Source organism: Mustela nigripes, chromosome X, assembly GCF_022355385.1.
Source record: "Mustela nigripes isolate SB6536 chromosome X, MUSNIG.SB6536, whole genome shotgun sequence".
NCBI lineage: Eukaryota > Metazoa > Chordata > Mammalia > Carnivora > Mustelidae > Mustela > Mustela nigripes.
In genome coordinates this window covers 119,913,367-119,933,773 of record NC_081575.1, presented here as the reverse complement: position 1 = coordinate 119,933,773, position 20,407 = coordinate 119,913,367, and the positions used below count along the sequence as shown (strand labels likewise).

The window sequence follows — 20,407 nt, the reverse complement described above, 5'->3', positions numbered from 1 at the left end:
ATTCCGTCCCCACGCGCGGCGCGGCCGCCGGAAGTAGCGCCCCGGGCGCCGCCGACGCCGCAGCCCCGCGCGCGGCCGGCCTGACGTGGCCCCCGGCGCCCACCGAGGGTCCCGCGCGCGGCCCCGCCGCCGCCCCTCAGAGCGCCCGGACGGCCCGAGCGGGGGACGGACGCAGCTACGCACCCAGGAGGAGGCCGTCCATGTCGAAGAGCAGGTGGGTGACGGGCCGCGGCGGGGGCACGGGCGCCGCCATTGTGCCGCCGTCACGGACGGGCGGGGGCGGGGGCGGAGGGAGCGGCGCGCGCTCGCCGGGCCGCGCACGCGCGCTCCGGGGCTGCGCGCCGGTGCCCCCCCCACCGAGACGCTCTGCGCACGCGCTCCGCGAGCCTCCGCGCCTCCGCGCCCTGAGACGTTCTCGTGCACGCGCGCTTGCAACCTCCTTCGGCTCCCGAGTCGCACTGCGCACGCGCGGCTCGGTGTGTCTGTGGAAGCTCCTGGAGTGCGCGCTGTGAGTCGCTGTCGGGCACGCGCGCTTGCGACCCACCTTCGGGTCCGCAGTCGCACTGCGCACGCGCGCTTCGACCGGACTGAGGAAGCTCGTCTAGTGCGCGCCCTGAACCGCGCACGCGCACGCGCGCTCCGCTCTCCGTGCCGCGTCCTGCGCGCGCGGGCGACTTTTGGACGTTCCGCTCAGCCCGCGCCGCGGGGTCGGGACGCACCACGAAGGGGCACAAGTTTGCACACGGGCACCCCCGACACACGGGGCCGCGCAGAGCCTAGTTCCCGGCCTGCGGGCAGTGCAGGACCTGAGTTTGGAAAGGGCGTGAGAAAGGAGGGCAAACCTAGAAGGGCCGGTGCATGGGGCTGTTTGAGGGTTAGGGGCCTGGAAAGGCGCTCAGGATGGCATCAGCGACAGCCGCCCGGTCACCGGGAGCCTAGGTGGCCGGGTCATGCAGTCAGGAGCGGCGGTCCCGGGACCCTCGCCGGTTTCCTTTTCAGTTTCGCGCGCCCGCCGCCCCGCGGGTCCAGGCGCATGCGCAGGGGCGAGCGGGTCTGAGGCTCTGCAGCCGCGCACCTGCTGGTCCCGCGCCGTCCGGGGCTGCCGCGTTCTTCCTAAGCGCCCCTTCCCCCCGGTAGATCGCGTAGGAAGGGGCCTGAACCGAATTATTAACGTGCCCTGACGCCTCTGTGACCCTGTTTTTGTTTACTGTCGGTTGATGTCGCGTGTGCATGTTTATGCATCACCTCTTTAAAGTAGCAGATGCCAGAAAGTTCCAGACGCCTTAAAACGTGAGGGTCCCAGGGTGCTGGGACGCTGGAGGGAACTGCCCTGGGGACAGATTGGACGGAGCCAGCGGAACGTCTGTGCCTCAGTTTCCTCGTGTGTTAAGTGTGGGCGTCAGAGGGGACAACGCAGGTCAAGCTCTGAGTATCAGGCATTAGTACATCCGTGGTCCGTGCGTGTCTTTCCAGAGCTCTTGCTAGGAGAGAGTCTAAGCGTGATTTTTTTTGGGGGGGGGGGGGGGACGCTGGACCTCACTCACAGAAGATAGTTCATCAGCAGAATAGTGAGGCGACTGTGACCCCAGTGTGCTAGAATTGCTGCGACAAAAGCCCACAGACTAGGTGGAACCGCTTGTGTGTTCCGGAACAGGTCTGGAAAAGCCAGAAATTGGAGAACAAGGTGCCAGCAGCAGGGTGAATGCCTCCCCGGGGCTGTGAGCATTGGATTGTGTCCAGAGCTCTCTCCGTGCCTGGTGCACGACCTTCTTATCTCTTTCTAGCATCTGCTGTCTCTGTGATTCTATTTCCCCATCCCAGTTTCTCCTCTCTGTGATGACCCCAGTTATCCCAACCCCCGCCTACCCTAATGACCACCTTTTAATCTGATTCCTTGGCTGAAGACTTTGTCTTCCAATAGTCACCCCAGCTCCCTCCCTGCTGGGACTCCAAGTTTTTGTTTCTTTGTTTTGATGCCTGAGGTTATCTGTCCCATGCTCAAGTGTTGGGTCTGTAGAATTCTCCTTCCCACATTTTCTAAGTCTCTAGAAACCCTTGGGGGAATGCATGTTTTTCTCTCCCATTGTAATATAACAGCTCTGTTGATTCCTTAGATAAGAGGAAAGCAAGCCTCCAGGGCCTGAACTAAGCATTCAGAGCTGGGGGGGGGGGGGGTGTTAACCTGGAAGCTGTCTCTGGTGGGTCCCTAAGTCAGGCAAGGATAGTTGACTCCTTAGAAGGAGTTTCAGGATTTCTACAGATTTGCTGCAAAAATAAGCCGTCTCGTAAATGCAGATGACGAAGGTTACACAACAGGAGGGCAGAGACATCTGGAGTGAATTCCTTGCCCTGTTCCAGCCATTGTGGCTCTGGGCATGGCTCTTGGCAGAGAATCTAGCTTGTTCACTTAGAGGAACACAGGTACCAGCCAGGGATTTTCCCTCCAGTTCCCGGACCTGGCAAAAACCTCCCTGGAATTGCGAAAGAGATCCACGGGGCAGTTTTGTGGACGTGTGCTCTCCACAGAGGTGAAAACGTGCCCCACATCATTTTTTTAAAGTCTTGTTTTGTATCGTTTTATTTATTTGCCAGAGAGACAGAGACAGCGAGAGAGAGAGCGTGCACACAAGCACCAAGAGAGGCAGGCAGAGGCAGAGAAAGAAGCAGGCTCCCCGCTGAGCAAGGAGCCTGATGCCAGACTCGATCCCAGGACCCTGAGATCATGACCTGAGCTGAAGGCAGAGGCTTAACCCACTGAGCCACCCAGGCATCCCTGATGTCTATACTCTTGAGAAGCACCTCTTATGAATGATGGGAGATGCCTCTTAAAAAAAATAAATAAATAAAAAATAAAAAAACACAGAAGCAAACCAAACTGTGAGAACCATCATGCTTTTCTATGTCATAATCTAGATTAGGGGGGGAAAAAAACTGAAAATGTATTCACAGTGAAAGTGGTTTCTGTGCAGGTAACTAGAGGCACTTTAACTTGTTAATCCTTCTAACAGTCTGTGTGTCTGTGCAGAGGGAAGATGGATTTCCTTGCACGGATTACCATTTATTTTTGCAAAATTGTGTTTTCCCTGTGGGATGATGGCTCACTTTTCCCGACAACTTTATTTATTTATTTTTTTTAAGATTATATTCATTTGGCAGGGAGAGAGAAGGTGTGCGTACAAGCAGGGGGAGCAGGAGAGGGAGAAGCAGGCTCTCCGCTGAGTAGGGAGCCTGATGCGGGGCTTAGTTGCATGACTCTTGAACCATGACCTGAGCCAAAGGGGGTTGCTTAACCGACTGAGCCTCCCAGTTGTCTGTCTTGATGACTTTGAGTAAAGTGTGGTACAGTGGTATCAGAAATTCATTCAGAATGGATTGTGCACATTTGAAAGAAGAATCCATTCCCACACAATGAATAAACTCCAACGTGCCATTCATCGTCTGACAAAAGGATGTGTATGCCCTAGCCATTCTTTATCTGGTTGGGTTGGTTCTTCCGTCCCTGTGTTTGCTTTCTGTGTTGTATCTGGAAGGCTGCTTGTTGCCCAAGCCATCTTCGGGAGCACACCCAGCTCTGGGGTTCAGCCTGAGCAGCCTTCATTTCCTTCCCTCGCTCCGACCTGGCGCCCGGGAGCACGAGGCTGATGTATGGTGCCCTTCCTGCAGGCTGCCTGTGTGGAACCCTGCAGCAGCTGGTGGCCGGGCTGGGTCTCTGAGGGATGTGTGCAGGCAAGCCCTGAGGGACACTCGAGGTCGCTTGTGGCAGAAGTAGTTAGGATTTGTGGGTTGTTTGGAGAGCCTACTGAGCTCTGCCAACGCCAAGGGCTGCTTGCTTGCATGGGTCGACATTCCTCTAGCAGGAGATCCTGCAGGGGGGCGGCTTCAGACATCATGCTGGCGAGAAAGAGGGTGCCCATTAAGAATGTGTATCTTTTCATATGTGCACATGCATACATGTATATAGATACATTGTTACATCTCACTTGCATACATGTATATAGATACATTGTTACATCTCATACAGGGGCTTTAGATTCATATTCTTTATGGACATGCACGTAGAGGTCAAGTAAAAAGATGGTGGCTCATGGCCAACCCGAAAACAACGGGGGTTCAGAGATCCTATAGGCTGGTGAGCACTGGAAGGTGCCTGGAGAGTGTTGCCCGAAAACATCACACTTTTTCCCTGTCCCTCGCCCTCTGCATCTGTTTCATGTGGACGTTGCTCTCTATCCTTTGTCATGTCCAGTGAACAGGACATCAGCTCTTTCTCTGAGCTTGGCGAGACACTCCAGCAAAGTAATGGAACCCTGGAGGGGGTGGTGGGAACCTCCGATCTGTAGTAGCTTGGTCGAGAGCACAGGTGCCGATCTGAACTTGCGGTTGGCATCTGGTGGTGGGAGGAGCTGACTTGTAGACCGAGCCTGGCACCTGGGGCTCTGACACAGCTTCAGGTACAAGGGTCAGGACTGACTTGAATTGCAGGACACTCGGGCTGGTGTAGGAACGTGGCTTTGTGCTGTGGGAAAATCCGCACGTACGAACTGGTGTCACAGTCATACTCCCGAATGCCTTACCTCCACGTCCCATCCAATGGGGGATGAGGGCTCTGCCCTGTGAGTTTTCGCAGGGAGAGGGGCATTCATTCCATTTTAGCGGGTTACTTTTTCTTTCGCCATTGAGTTATTTTCAGGTTCCATAACACACAGCCTTAGTTCCTTGTCCCCTGTGTGCCGTGACCAGGTCATCCTAGCATGCCTAGGACGGAACCAGTGTCACTCTGAAAGCCTTCCATCCCCAGGAACCTTTCAGCCACAGGCTCAAGAGGACACTCGGCCGGCCTTCCCTTGGCTGTGCCCAAGTGTGAGGCACAGGAAGATTATGGGTTAGGACTGAGCCCACAGTCTCAGCAAGGTAGCGAAGTGGTGATAGGATTCATCTTTCCTGGACTTTAAAGCAAGGGGAGGGTGTGGTTGGGGACTGATGAGTGATATACATGTCACTGTCAGTGATCATGCAGACATTCCTCTGTGGACGGGACGGGCAGGTTATGCTACAGACCTCCATACCTCAGTGTCCACGTGGGTTGGCCTTGCCTCCAACGTGGGCATACGCATGATGCCTCACAGCGGAACAGCATACCGTTCACAGAGACTGCAGATGACGCCATGGACCTCGGCATGTGGGTCGAGAAAGAAAAAGTAGGTGCAGAAATTACCCACCCGCACACCTCTAGTCCAGGCTCTTCCCTCCACACTGTTCAGCATTTGGGCAAGAACACGGACATGGACTGAATTTGTTTCCCGAAATTCATGTATTGGAAGCCCCAACCCCCAGAACCTGAGAACGTGGCTGCATTTGGAAATGGGGTCTTTAAAGAGGTAATAAAATGAATAATGAGGAATGGGCCCTGACTCAATGCAATGGGTGTCTTTGTAAAAAGAGATTAGGACACAGACTCACACGGGGGACAATCACGTGACGACACAGGGAAGAGATGGTCTCTGTATGCTCAAGACAGAGGAGGCCTTAGGAGAAACCATTTCTGCCCACGCCTGGATCTTGAACTTCTGGCCTGTGGTAATTTGTTTTGGTGGCCATAGCAGACTAACACAATAATGCTGTGTGGTGGGGGCCATCCGGGGCAATGTGGGATGTTGAACAGTATCCCTAGTCTCTACCTGGTAGAGGCCAGTAGCACCTTCTATGATGGGAATATGTATATATGTGTCTACCTCGCCATCCACCTACCCACCCGTCCATCCATCCATCCATCCATCCACATATCCATACATACATCCACCCGTCCAACCATCTATCCAAACATCCATCCGTCCATCAGTGTACCTGCCCATCCGTCCATCCATCCATCCATCCATCCGTCCACCCATCCATCCATCCATCCATCCATCCATCCATCCATCCATCCGTCCACCCATCCATCCATCCATCCATCCAACCATCCATCCATCTGTCCATCCATCCGTCCGTCCGTCCATCCATCCATCCACACATCCATCCATCCATCTATCCATCCAACCATCCATCCATCCACCCATCCATCCGTCTACCCATCCATCCATCCGTCCATCCATCCATACATCCGTCCGTCCATCCATCCATCCATACATACATACATCTGTCCATACACACATCCAACCATCCATCCACCTACCCACCCACCCACCCATGCACGCATGCACCCGTACGTCCACCACTGCTCGGGACAGTGTGGCCTTCCATGCTTGTAGAACAGTGTCCTTCCCCCGAATATTCTCCTGAGAGACCCCAGGTGAGCGAGACCACTGTAACTTGCTGAGGCCATGCAGCTCCACGGAGAACTGGAGTCTGTTTCTCTAGTTGCAGGTGTGCTGTGCTCACATTGCAGGACCTGCCTTTCCCCGTCTTTGCCTTCACGTCTGGTCCCACGGGTCCCATGTGGCGTGCATGCGTGCTGAGAGGGCGGTAGGGACCTACGCTCTCTGTGACTGGGTACAGGTGGACTGGGTCTGCTCCAGCCCTGGGTGCTTTTGAGGCCTTGACCGCGCCCTCCACGCTAAGGAGATGGTGTCTGCACTGTGTTCAGGCTCATGGTGGGTATGCAAGTGGGACTTCCCCTGAGGACACGGGGAAGGGGCATCTGATGGGACCCTGAAGTTATCACTAACTGCGATTCATGTTGCTTCCGTTTCTTCCCACCTGTCGCTGGTCTGGAAGGAGCTTAGTAGCTCTTTGCTTGGGAGGCCTTGGAAGTATTCACCGCTCTCCCCTCATTTCCCCGCAAGGTCAGACAGCCCTGGAAAGGAAGCCGGATGTACACAAACAGCCGAACTTGCTGCTCCCCGCGTTTTCCCTCTAGGACTGGTAGATGTTTTGCGGAGAGGGTCATTATTTTTGATCTTTCCTATCAGAGTACAATCTTGAGGACCGTGAGAGACAGCACAAGTCCACGGGGCAGCATCATGGGAGCTCTTGCCAAACGCACAGAACATCAGACCCCATGTGGACCCACCGAAGCACCCAGGTGCCCAGGTGGCCTGGGCCTATGTTCCCTGCCTGGGCTGTGCTGGGTACTCATTCCGTTGGGATACGGGGGCATATGAAAACCTCTGCTGGTGATTCTTGTTACGTAAAAGGGTGGGAAACAAGTTTGGCCTTACCCGTATATATTATGTGCATGGACACTGGTGGGTGATCTCCACGGGGCGTGGTCATGCGTCCTGACCTGCTTTCCCCATAACTTGGGGGAGATACACGGGGGTGGGGATGGCGTCCGTGCCCTCGACTGTTTCCTTTGATTTCAGGTTAACGCAAACGTACGTTTTAGGGTTAAGTGTATTCACAAGTTGTTTTAATTTTAAACCAACCCTCACAAGATGCATAAAGAGCTGAAAGAAACGTCCATGATAAAAGCGCGATCGAGATTCAAGTGAACGACACAGAATGGTTACTTCTGGCTTGAGCTTTATAGCATTCCCCGGTGAGGAAGAACGCATGTAGTGTTGGCAGCTGAGTAGGTCGCGGCCATCTGTGATTCCGTGTCTGGAGGAGAAATGCTCGAAAACTGGGGGCATTGAGGTGCGACGTCTAGAGTTGTCTGTCTCCCCTTCGGATCCTTTGGTGACTGGACGTGACCACGGACGCCTGATGGAGGGCCCTGAGGTTCGTGGTGCCCCCACTGGTAGGAGCCCTGTTTGTCACCGGGATACGTGGCCCCCAGCGAGGTCTCCTGTCCTCCGTGTCTCCGTCCCAGGCTCCCTCTCATTTTCATTCTTTCCCTCTTGATTTTTGAGGTCTGGCTAAACCCCCTGGCAGAGGGCCCTCCTTCTGGGACCTGTTGGGTGTCGCTGTGTCTGTGGCAGACATGCCCGGGGGTGTCGGCGGCTTGCTTTTTTCCAGCTCGTCCCCCGTTCACAGGAGTGGTGGCACCCAGGGCCCCATGTCCTGAATCTCCTCCCCGTGGGCACAGTCAGAGCCCAGCCTCAGCCCACAGAGCACACACTTTGCCCAGCGCTGCTCTGATGAAACCGCGGGTTTGTCGGAAAGCCTTCGATGCCACGTGGCCATTTAGGCACGACGCAGGGAGCCCCGCTCAGTTCTTGGAACTGTGGATGCAGGACCCCTGTCGGGCGTCCGCAGGAAAGAGTGATTTGGTGTTTGTGGTTAAAGTTGGCTTTCCCTTGCATCACGACTCCAGTAAAAGCCGCCAGCGCTCCAATGAGTAGGACACGCCCCCTGCTTTATCAACCGTGTCAACAACCTCCCTGGGGAGGCTGTGTAATTATTCTAACGTATAAATGAGCTAATGGAGCTTGAGAGAGGTTAACTGCTTCGCCTTGGGCCACACACCTCACAAGGAGCAAGGCGGAGTGAAGCTCAATTTGGTCTTGATTCCTCGAAAGGAACCGACAAGCAGCACTGTCTGTTTTTATATTTTTCTATATACTTTGTCATTTTTTTTTCAACGATTTTATTTATTTATTAAAGAGAGGGAAAGCACGAGCAGGGCGACTGAGAGAGGGAGAAGCAGGATCCCTGCTGAGCAGTCGAAACCAGAAGCCTAATATATAACTAGTGTTAGATCATCAGATACATTCATTTGTACAAAAAAAGAAAAGAGAAAAATAATGTGGAGACCACCAGCAAAAAAATAAACAAGAATGGGGAGCCTGGGTGGCTTAGTGGGTTAAAGCCTCTGCCTTCAGCTCAGGTCATGGTCCCAGGGTCCTAGGATTGAGCCCCACATCAGGCTCTCTGCTCAGCAGCGAATCTGCTTCCCTTCCTCTCTCTCTGCCTGCCTCTCTGCCTGCTTGTGATCTCTTTCTGTCAAATAAATAAATAACATATTTTTAAAAATTTTCACAAAAGAAACTTGAGAACATATATATAAAATCTATCTTCCATAAACACACACTTGGGTCATATCTTCTGTGTAAATGATGTGTGCATCTGTGGTTTTCAAAAACCCGTGAGCAGGTGTCACTACTCATTTCGGCAGTGATTTCCGTGTACACGTGTACGCGTGCATCATGTGTGTAAATAGATGTGTTGGTGGCCTTAAGAACCCTCAGAGGGAAGTTTTCTCCATATATTGTGTGTGGGTGTGTATATGTGTAATTATACAGATCCGAGAATTGTGTAATAGTTTACGCGAATGGGTGGGTCAAAGATGTATCATAAATGTGTCTGGTTCTTCTGTGGACAGACATCCCTGGGATATGTCCGTCGGCGGCCACTGTATTTAACGCACAAGGGGTAACATCCGAGAAGCGTGTATTGCCGGTTCGTTTTCCGGTGCCCTTTCAACTACTGGCCAGGAGTCTGAGATGCAGTCAGTTCCTGTGAGACCTTCCTCCCGGGGTGGACCACAGGGCCATTTAGGGGAAGGTGATACACCCGGAGTTCGTTATGGGTTTAGTGATGCAGCTTCACACCCCAGAATGCATTATATCAAACAGCGGGGTGTCGTTTGCACACAGTGCTTGTGAGCCGTGAGAAGGGCATGGTGATCGAAAACCATACAAAGTCCCTACCCCGAAACCGCTTGGAAATTTCCATCTGCCGTCTTTGTTCGGTGCCCGTCCGTGTTAACGTACCAACTGCATGGTGGTGGGGGTGCTTTCCCCATGTGGGTTTCTTGGCTGCTCAAGAAGATTCACTGTGATCGCCAGGGAAGGTCTCGAGACGAGAGATGGTTAAGCATTTCTAGGGTTTCTGAGCGGGGTGGGTGGTTTGCTGGAGAAGAGCCAGGCTCCTCCTGGATGTACAGAGAGGTACACGGCAGCTAGAGTGCTGGGTCGCTGTAGATCATGGAGTCCGGCCCCACGCCCTCTCCTCCCCACACGGCTAAGGCTAGAACCCTTCTGTGAGCGCCATGTGGCTGGTCCAGTTGCCTGATTTGCATTGAGATGTTTCTTCCTTGATTCAAGGCCCTCATGACCATGAGTCTTGAGTCTTTGCTTGCTGATCCCTGAATGACTGCCTCGCAGCCTAGTTCTGTGGGAGTCGAGGATTTTCCGGCAGCATTGTCGCCGGAGGGCTCTTTCTCTGTAGAGTCCGGGGTGAGAAGGCGTACCCGGTTTTGGCTTGAGGGTTCCTGTGTGATGCCGCTGATGGTCAGTCCCCTTCGAGGGCTGTCAGACACCAGCTATGTTCAACACTGAACAACTTTCTTAAGTACCCACAGGAATTCATAAAACAAACCCTCTTCTTTTCATGACCCCAAAGGAGAGGGGGTTGACGTGGTTCCATCGAGTGAAATATTTTCGCTCCATACACTAAAATTTTCCAACAGTGAGGGCCTGCTGAACGGCAAGGCATCATGTCCTGGCCTGTGGTCCCTAATCCGTACGCTTCCCTGGAACGCAGCGTTCTGCCTTCCCCGCAGAAGAGCGGGCTGGTGCTCGCGGAGCGTAAGTGCTTTTCTGAGGCCCCACGGCAAGCCAGTACGAGACTCAGAGCTGAATTCCTATCCGTCTGCCTCCAAGTCCTCCTTGTTCTTTCTAAGATTAATCATTTTGGGGGGATATTTATCATACTAAGATGCTAGGTTGAAAGCATTGGGAGAGGGGCAAAGAAATAAAGCCGGGGGGAATCTTTGATGTAGGTAGCCTGGATCCCTGTGGGTTCGGCGGCCCTGTAGCAGGGGTGCGGAAGGAGACGGGAGGGGTTGTGAAGGGTTTCTTTGCCCTGCGTCCTGCCCACACCTCAAGGATGCTGAGCTCCTGGCTGTTCCTTAGCCCGGAGAGGAGGGTGCGGTGAGACTCTTTATAAAGATCTGATTGTGCATCTCTGGGCACCAGGGGCGGGCGCCTGATAACACTGGGCTGGGCCATGAAAGAGAAAGCTAGAAGCTCCTCTCCCCAATGCAGCCCTCCCGCGACTACCAAAACGACGCTGTTGCTGGTGGGGGGGTACACCCAGGAATTCCAGCTGTTTCAGAATAGCCCTAGATGTTGCATTCCGAGCGTAATGGCGGTCAGAGGCTGGAGGCATCCTGGGGCATGCTAGAATCTGGACCACGAACTTATAAAACATCTCTTCAAGAGGTAGGTTTTATAGCGATCCCAGAAGATCCCCTTGTGATGACGCCTCGGTCCTCCTCCTTGAGGATAAAACATTTCTTTAGGTTTTGATGCCCCAGCATCTGAGGTTACTGTTACAAATATGAAATACGTTGGCACCAGTATGTTACATATTAATTATTTGAATGCTTACCAGCCGCCAGAGGCACACAAAATCATTAAAAATGAGCAACGTTTTATTTATAGATGTGGACTAAAGAAAAGGGAGACGCAGTGTGGTTTTACCTTTGTTTCTTTTTTTCTCAATGAAACACGAAGGGGGGACATGAGGGGAAATATGAAAAGAGAAAAACCCAGGAAGTTTGTGTTTTTCCCCCCAGGGGGGTGATTCCTGGCCCTGCCCCTGGGAGCAGAGACTCCCTGTGCATGTCCTCCGGGTGGATGGAGGGCGTGCCTGCTCGCTTGCCGCCCACGGAGCTGCGCCGTGTCCTTGCTCACCGCCTAAGCCTCGGTGTTGACAAGAAGGAATTCCTCAGGGCCCTGGGTGCTGGGTAGGTAGGCGTAAGTCACCTAACAGACAGGCTGGGAGGGCTCCTGGGCCGCAGCCTAGCCGCAGGGCATTCAAAACTCCCCCCCCCCCACCTCAGTCAGTCAGCCGCGCCCCCAGGCTAGAATACAGCACGTCAGCACCTGTCGCCCGTCTCTCCCTGCCCCCATTCTGCACCAACACCTGCTCTGTTCTCTGTACACACTGATGTGGACATTTTGGCGTGCACAGCCAATGCTCATTGCATGTCCCGTGTTTGTTGTTTTTTTTGTGTTGTTCCCCCGCCCCCCCACACCAACTGAGCAAGCTGACAGGTGAGCAAAGGTTGCAGTGGAGCACTGGAAGCTGACACCCGTCTTGTGTGGACGGATCGCGACCTCGTGATCACCATGCTCGGTTCAGGAAGCGCACGTTCCCTCTGATGTAGAAGTTAACCATGCAAGGCGTGAGGAAAGACCAAGTGGACGCATCCAATCACTTAAATAACTTTTTTAATGATGGATTCGCCAATCAGCCCGTGATGACTCCGTGGCCGAGGAGGTGAGCTCCCTGGGAGCTGGCCGGGCTGTCTCATCATTATTATTCACGCCCCGGGAGCTTTGGGCTGGGTGCTGTCCAGCACGCCTCCTTGAAAAGCTGTGTGAGATCTTTGGAGGGAGGGTATCCTGTCTGACTCTCCTGGCGAACACCCTGGCGGAAAGCCCCGTAGGAGCTGGTGAGTTGGGTTAACTTTTTGTCGTTGCTTCTCTGCCGCTGAGATGTTGAGATAAGTGTTCTGCCAACGGCGACCGGGGTATACTCAGACTGGTGTTCCTGGTTCAGATGAAATCCGAGTTTCTTTTGCTGCCTCGTTCTGCAACAGTGGAACAGCTTGCAGGGAGAGAGTTAATTCAAGAAGTTTTATCGAGTGTCTTAGCTGCGGGAGATTGTGTGTTCAGGGATCTTCTGGGGGAAGAATGAAAGTGTGTACCTTGCTACCTGTTGCGTGACATTTAAAAAACAAAAAACATAAAAACAAACAAACAAAAAAAATAGTAGAACCACCTACAAGAAATTCATCTGTTTTCATCGGTTCCTTTGCCCTGAAATAGCGAGGTCTTTTTCGGGGGAAGAAAGCGATTGCCAGTCTTTCTTGTGTTCTGGATTAACGTGGTAGTGGGAAAACACACACTGCATACAGAGAACAAGAGAGAGCCCAGAGGCAAGAAACCCAAGAGGAAATGAGCAAATACAGAGATGCGTTTTGTGCTATAGTTTACTTAGAAGGGAAATTGAATTAACTTTATGTATCGAAATATTAGGAGCAGTGCTTCCCAGTTAGACAGAACGAACACACGTTTCTGCGTCAAGCGTCCGCCAGGAAATGTTGCTATTATCCTAAGCTTCCGGCTCATGCTTTTCCTAAGGTGTAAATTCGAGACAGAATTCATGGCAGTTCTCTTTTCTTAACTTTTTGAGTTTTTTTGGACTATCTGGGGATGCCTGGGTGACTCGGTTGGTTAAGCGTCTGTCTTCGGCTCAGGTCCTGATCCCAGGGTCCTGGGATCGAGTCTCTCCTCGAGCTCCCTGCTGCTGTTGGGGGTGTGGGGGTCTGCTTCTCGCTCTCCCTCTGCTGCACTCGCTCGCTCTGTCTCCATCAAATGAATAAATAAAATCTTGAAAAAAATAAATTTTTTGGAAATATGTATTTTTCACTTTAAGTGTACAGGTCCGAGATCTGTCAGGAACCCCTGATGCAGAACTCGAGTGATCTCAGTTGGCAGATTTGTGGCTCAGCAGAGCACGCTGGGGTTCCTCCCTGCAGTGTTGGACACGGGGTTGGGCCGTGGAGGCTGTCTTCACAAAGGGGCAGGGTTCGGCAAGGGCTGTTCCGTGACTCAGAAATGGACCACTCTTTGTTCTGAAGATGTGTATCGCTTCCAGGAGAGAAGCATCCGGGAGACTGTGACCTTTGTCATGCACGGCATACATAATGTAGCAATCCCGAGCCTGCCAAACGGGTGGGAGGTTGGTTGGTTTTGCAAAGAGAGATGCCAAGGCACGTGAATAATCCCTCCCGGATGAACCCTCTGTGCTATCTATCGTGCTATCTCCCTATCCTTCAAGTGAAGATCCTAGTTAATTAAGATGTCAAGTGCGTGCTTGCTTCTTATCTGGGTACCCACATTTTTTCTTTTAAGATTTATTTATTTGAGAGGGAGAGAAGGAGAGAGGGAGACGGTGGGGAGGAACAGAAGGGAAGAGTCTCCGGCCGACTCCCCGGTGAGCCCGGAGCCCGACCCTGGACTCCATCCCATGACCTGAGCCGAAATCAAGAGTGGGACGTTCAGCTGACTGTGCCCGGGATGTCTTTCACGTGTTCATGGATTCCCTCCTCTGAGCTGACCCTTGAGGACCGAGTTGGAGGGGATGAGAAAAAGAAATTGTCTTTGGGGATGGTGTCCCTAAAAATTGGTGAAACTGCAGTGGAGCCATGATTCTGTTCTATGGTCATTTACGATAGGCGCCCTGCATCTCAGCCAACATGAGACAGTAGCTGACAGGTCATCTCCAGGAACTGGTGTCTGCCGTGACATTAATACTGGCCAACTGCGAAACTGCCCCGTTTTCGTTTATAACAAGATTATAACCTAACAGCGGATGATGTCGCCATCCAGAAACGTAAGGGCTTTCCGTGCATGCAGGAAACAAAACAAAACGAAGATACAAGGGCTCCTTCCACTTGCCCTTAAAACCGAGCAGTGAATGTCAGGCGTTCCTTAAAGAGAATGATTCAAGGAAACATTCAAAGTTTGCAGGTGCACATGCAAAGACTGTGTTCTGCAGACCACTCTCCAGGTCGACTGTTTTGTTTGTATCTTGTCCTCTCATTAAAATTCCTGCCTTGTTTGGAAATTAACCCTGTAAAACTCGGTCGCTGACTCAACAAGCCCTTACCTGGCACCCTTGGGAGTCAGGTAATGAACGATTCTGCGGTGACGAAACCCAAGAGCCGTCTTCCCTCCAGGCAGACACTCCGTGAAAATAGTGCGGGTGCCAATGTCAATAATAATTAAGTGTTTAGGATGACGAGGAGGAGGTTCAGGGCAGAGACTCACACTGGGCACATTCACTGTAGCACCTTTGACTTTCCACTTGGGAAGCACGGAGGTGAGACGGACGGGGTCGGGGGTTCCTCGGAGCGGTTTCGGGACCGGGGGAGGCCTCGCCCGGAGATGGACGCAGGACTGGGATGTCCTCGGTGACAAGTGATTCATTTGCCCCAGCCCTGGAAGCTTTGTTGCTGTAGGGACTTGAGATGGGTTTGTAGGATGTGGACACTACTCAGTAGATGTCCCAGCACGCAGCCACCTGCGAAACGGTCTGCAGACATTCCAAGGGTTGCCCGGAGAGAAGAAGCCGCCCCCCCCACCCCACCACACACACACACCCCGTGTAGGGCCGCGGAGTTGGGGGCGTGGAGTTCAGCCTTGTCACCTCTTCTCAGCTGTTTGCCGGGCTTCCAGAAAGCGCGCTGGTGGTGCTGGAGGTTGTCCCAGCTGGTCTGAACTGGGTCACTCTTGGGCACGGGTTTCCTGTGTCCCCAGTTGCCCCCTGTGTGGCAAGGGAAGTACAAGGTTCCACAAGGTCAGGGGGCTGAGCCCACATCCCTTTCGTCATGGACAGCCTTCCCCGCTGTCTGGCGTCTTGACTTGACTCTTCCTTTTTTAAAATTCTTTTTTTTTTTTTAAGTCTTTATTTATTTGCGAGAGACACAGCATGAGTTGGGGGGAGGGGCAGAGGGCGGAGGAGACTCCACGCTGAGCAGGGAGCCCAATGCGGGGCTGGATCCCAGGACCCCGGGATCATGACCTGAGCTAAAGTCTTACGTGTAACCCACTGAGGCCCCCAGGTGCCCCAAGACTCCTCTCCAAGTGCTCCCTTCTGCATTAGAGATCCGCAGCTCTTTGTGCATAACCAAGAGGAACAAAGGAAAGAAAAGGATTGGACAACATGATTTTTGGGGTGGCTTATTTTGGGCAGTTCCGCCTCAGCGGTATATAAAGCCATGAAGCTGAGCACTGTTTATTCATCCCTCGGAATGCAAACAGTCACTCATTACGCTGTGTGCCTCAAACTTAACGTGTCATTTCATCAATTATAGGTCAGCAAAGCCGGCATAGATACCTGACGGTCAATAAACCTGGAATAGACTTGTACAGATGTGTCAGTTTTACTGACTTATAATTGACCTCCAGTGTCTCGTCGGTTTAGAAAATATATGTATATCTGTATATATGTATGTCTCATCAGTTTAGAAATATGTATGTATATTTATATATACATGATTTAATATAGATGTATACGTGTGTGTATATATATGTGTGTACACATATATACGTATACAGATATATACACTTGATTTGATACATATCATGAGGACTTGATACATATTGCAAAGTGATCACCACGGGAAGTTTCCTTAACATCCACCACCTCACGAAGTTACGTAAATATCTGTTTCTTGGAATGCTAAAGAGGTATAATAGGATGAGTACAGTTGTATAGAAAATAGCCGTGCTGGGTCAAAGACCGTTCCTGGGGACAGCTCCGTTTTGCAACAGTCTCTGCATGTTTTTCATAAATTGATTTAAAAAGTTGTTTTAATTACCTTCTAAAAGAACCAAAAAAAAATTTTTTTTTTGAATTCTGAAACCCAGTTGACCCCAAAAGGTTGCATTTTGAGACGGTGGAGCTGGGTTTCTCGTCGTAAGCAGGGAACGGTTCGTTTTGAGCTTGCGCTGACTTTGAACCGTCTGAGGATGGTTGTACCTGGTGGTTTCTTCTTTTCTTTTCCCCCATTTAGAATATCCCTTTAGGAGTGACGTCTACTACTTCAAAACTCATGGTTTTCTGTAAACTCTGCAGGTTTTGTGGTAAAGTGGGAATAGTCAGAAACCTATATTCGGCCAGAAAAGTGGGACCAACCTTCCTTGTCTTTTGGTCGGCATGCCCAATGAGAAGCAGCTTCTGACCCTCCTCCCTAAGCCGCATACCTAGGAGCAAAGACCTTGTGGGGTCCCGATGGCTCTGCCTGGGATCCCAAGGCTGGCATACTCCCTCAACAGTGGGTCTTGACTTTTGAAAGGCCAGATGTTTGATTGCGTTCAGCACAAATCCCAAGTCCGTTTTCAGTTAGTGAGGAAGTCGGTGCTGTTTGGCGAGCCTGTGGACGTCTAGATCAGGCTTTCTCAGGCTGGGCACCGTCCATATGCAGGGTTGGGTGGTTCTGTCTTATGGGTGGGTTTTGCACGTTGTGGGGTGTTCAGCTGCAACCTTGGACTCTGTCTCGGAGATGCCAATGGCACTCTGTCCATTGGGCGAGGGGGTCTCTCGACATGTCAGACAATGTACTGGCTGGTGAACCCTCTTTTACAGGTATGAAAAACAGACCCATTTATTTATTTGAAAGAGAAGGAGAGTGAGCGTGAGAGAGAGAGCAGAAGACGGCGGGGAGAGGCCAAGGGAGAAGGAGAAGAGGCTCCTTGCTGAGCAGAGAGCCCAATGTGTGACTTGATCCCTGGACCCTGGGATCATGACCTGAGCTGAAGGCAGACGCTTCACCCACCGAGAACCCAGGAGTCCCCCATGTTCTATAGATGCGTCACAGTCAAGAGACTTTCTGCCCCCACTATATTGTCACACGCGACATGCACGACTCATCCAGGGGGTGTCAGAAGCCTTCTGCTTCCTGGACATTCTGGGCCATATCAAGTAATTCACATGTCACGGGGATGACTCACGACAGTCCTCACCGTGCGGTGGACTGCTGGACACCTTCAGGTTGCAAAGTAGTCCAAGGGACAAGTGCATTCATCAAGGAGGTTATAATGGCAGCTGTCTAGAGTTGGGTACGTGACTCAGGAGGTCTTAGGTTGCAAGTTAGGAACTCATGTGGCCGCCCCATCATAAGCTTCAGCTTTGGTATCTCTTGTTAATTTTTTTTTTTAATTGGGTGAAATTCACATAGCACACAAATAACCATTGTAAAGACGTAGCTCAGAGGCATTGAGTTCATTCCACTTCTAGACCTGGCTAAGTCATTCCCCAGGACCCCATTCCTTCTGCCCACAGGGCTTGGTAATCGCAAATGACTGTGTATTTGCTCATCAAGGACATTCCCTGTAAACAAAGTCCTACACCGTGCCTTGTCCCCTGCCACATCTCATTTTTGGGGTTCATCCATACGGTAGCAGGTCTCAGGACTTCGTTCCATTTTATGGCAGAATTCTGTTCTATTTTATAGATAGTAAGGGATTTTCTAGTTGCGTGTGTGGGAAGGTCACAGAACCAGAGGAAGAGCTGCGGGATTTCAGGCTGGATTTTTGTAAGGCTGATTGACACGAGCCGTAGCTGTCCATTCTGGTTGCCGATGGCGGCTGACTACTGGATCTGAGCACAGCTGGTGTTGCATCCTGGTTAAACTCTGTGGTATTATCACGATTTTGCACATACTTTGGACGCAAATTACTGTCGTGGTTAATTTCCATGGTGGCCCAGCAAATTCTCCCAAATGTCATGGCTCACAATACTGCTCCCTGATTGTGTCATGGTATCAGCTGTAGGTCAGGTGTGTGGACACGGTTTATCTGGGTCCTCTGCTCAGGGTCTTACAAGGCTGCATCAAAGCTTTGCCTGGGATTGTGTTGGCTGGACCTTGAGATCCTCCTCCAAGCCCCTCGCTCAGGGCGTTGGCCTGTCTAGTTCCTTGTGATTATAGGATGGAAGCCCTTAGTTCCCAGGGACGGTGGGTCCCTGTAGGCATTTCACACCATGAGTGTTTCATCAAGGCCTGCAGGAAAAGGTCTCTATTTTGGAATCTGCTTTCAGCAACTCGTCTGATTACGCCAGCTCCACCCACGATAAAGTCCCTTTTGGCTAGCATAGAGTCAGCCGGTCAGAGAACTCCATCACACAGGCAACGTCCTTTGCTTTTGTCATATCCTGTTGGTTCGGAGGACATCACGGGTCTCTCAAGAGGAGAAGGTCTCACAAAAGTGTGGGTACCCGGGGCTGAAAGCAGAGAGGCTATCTTAGAATTCTGTCCTCAACGGAGAAGGGGAGGTGTGTCTGGAGCTGGAAACCTAAACAGCGTGAGGAAAAACGTGCTCCAGGAACCAAATGAGCTAGTTAACCAGCACACATTTGGAGACGTCTGTGCCAAGGTTGTCGGTACTGGTGGCCATTAGCTCATGTTAACATCATTTATGTTCATTGGAGGATGAACATATGTTTGTTGGAGGATGGAGGGCCCGATGCATGGTGGGCTATTTCACGGTGTAATGCCGGCATCTGTTCTTGCCCATCACAGAGCTGTCCCCATCCTGCTCAGGATCATGCCTGGGGGCTGTTGGGCCGTCTGAAAAGGTGCAGTGATCAGGTAGCACCCTTCTGTGGGGGCAGGCTTGATGAGGTGTCTGTGGACTCCCCGTGGCTCTCCTTTAGTGCAGGGGACCCCCCAGCATCTGGCACGGTGAGCCTGGGAGCTTACACACCATCTCATGGGGCCATGCACGGGCCCAGGCTTTCTCACTGATTAGGAATTCTTATGTGAACACCCCCCACCCCGGTGTCACCCCTTGTCATCCATCTGTCCTTGCCTTGTATGTTCATTGGAATATAGGCTCAGTCAGGGAGGGGGGAGGGGGGTCTCCCAACCCCACCTGCTGAACCCTAGAACCCTACCCGCACTCACACTAGGGGTTCAGCCTTTGTGCACGTCTCAATTTGTGGATGTAAATTCACACGATCAGAATTGATAGCAGAAGGCAGGGTGGATATGGTTTTTCTTTTCTCTTTTTAATTTTTTTTTTTTTAATTTATTTGGCCCAGATCAGAAGCAGGCAGAGAGGCAGGCAGAGAGAGAGAGGAAGGGAAGCAGGCTCATCGCTGAGCAGAGAGCCCAATGTGGGGCTCGATCCCAGGACCCTGGGATCATGACCTGAGCCGAAGGCAGAGGCTTTAACCCACTGAGCCACCCAGGTACCCTGCTTTTTCTTTTAAATAAGCTTCAGCTTCAGTACATCTTCAAGGCTTTTTTTATTGGGGTGAAAGTCACAGAATGTACAATTAAGCATGGTAAAGAGCGGAACTCGGGGACAGTTCCTGCATTCATCCGCTTTCTATCTAGTTCTGATACTTCATAAATCATTCCCCCAAACCCCAGCCCCACTCCTCTCAGCCCTTGGTGACCACAGATATCGCTTCCGTCTCTGAGCGTTTGGAAATTCTGGACATTCAGCAGAAACCGAGCCTCCTGCTATGTGGGCTTTGGGGACTGGCTTCTGCGGGAGCACGCACCTGGCGCTGTAGGTTCATCTGTGCTGGAGAGGTATCGATATTTTGTTGCACTTGATGGCTGAATCATAGTCCTGTATGGATACATTGTATTAAGTCTCTGCATTGATCTGTGCACGGAAGGTTGGTTTGTAGCTTTTGGCTGCTGTGCGTAGTGATGTTTGCACGTGGGTGTACAGTTGCCCATTTCTGATCCCACATTCAGTGGCCAGAGGTGTCCACTCGGAAGCAGAATCGGCAGGTCCCCTGGTGGGTGTGCGTGACTCTGAGCTATCCCCGTGCTGGTGTCCACCGCAGCTTTGCATAGCTGTTCCGTGTCCAGGTCCTCCTCCCAGAGAATCTGGTCTGTTGTGCTGAGCAGCCCCAGGAGGCAGAATTACAGTGTTTCCTGTCTGAACTTGTGTTGAGGAGGCTTGCGTTCAGCTGTGAATGGGCCACTGGCAAACCCTCAGCATTTATTACGAGCACTGCTCAGACTTGTTTCTGTCTGCCCTGTGGCTTA

At 51.9% G+C, this 20,407-nt stretch overlaps 2 protein-coding genes across 4 annotated transcripts in view; one reads left to right on the top strand and one right to left on the bottom strand.

Moving 5' to 3' along the window:
• PUDP (pseudouridine 5'-phosphatase) overlaps nucleotides 1-290 on the bottom strand; it is an 81,605-nt gene extending 81,315 nt beyond the window's left edge. The window contains exon 1 of the mRNA XM_059385850.1: nucleotides 184-290. Coding sequence (XP_059241833.1) covers nucleotides 184-253 — 70 coding nt within the window. The 5' untranslated portion in view covers nucleotides 254-290. The remainder of the gene's footprint in view (nucleotides 1-183) is intronic.
• STS (steroid sulfatase) overlaps nucleotides 106-20,407 on the top strand; it is a 135,794-nt gene continuing 115,492 nt past the window's right edge. Inside the window, exon 1 of one of the 3 annotated variants that reach the window (XM_059385846.1) lies at nucleotides 106-214. In XM_059385846.1, coding sequence (XP_059241829.1) covers nucleotides 201-214 — 14 coding nt within the window. In that variant the 5' untranslated portion in view covers nucleotides 106-200. Of the gene's footprint in view, nucleotides 215-12,260; nucleotides 12,284-20,407 lie in introns of those variants that run through there. The other 2 variants (XM_059385847.1, XM_059385848.1) reach the window with 2 other exon arrangements.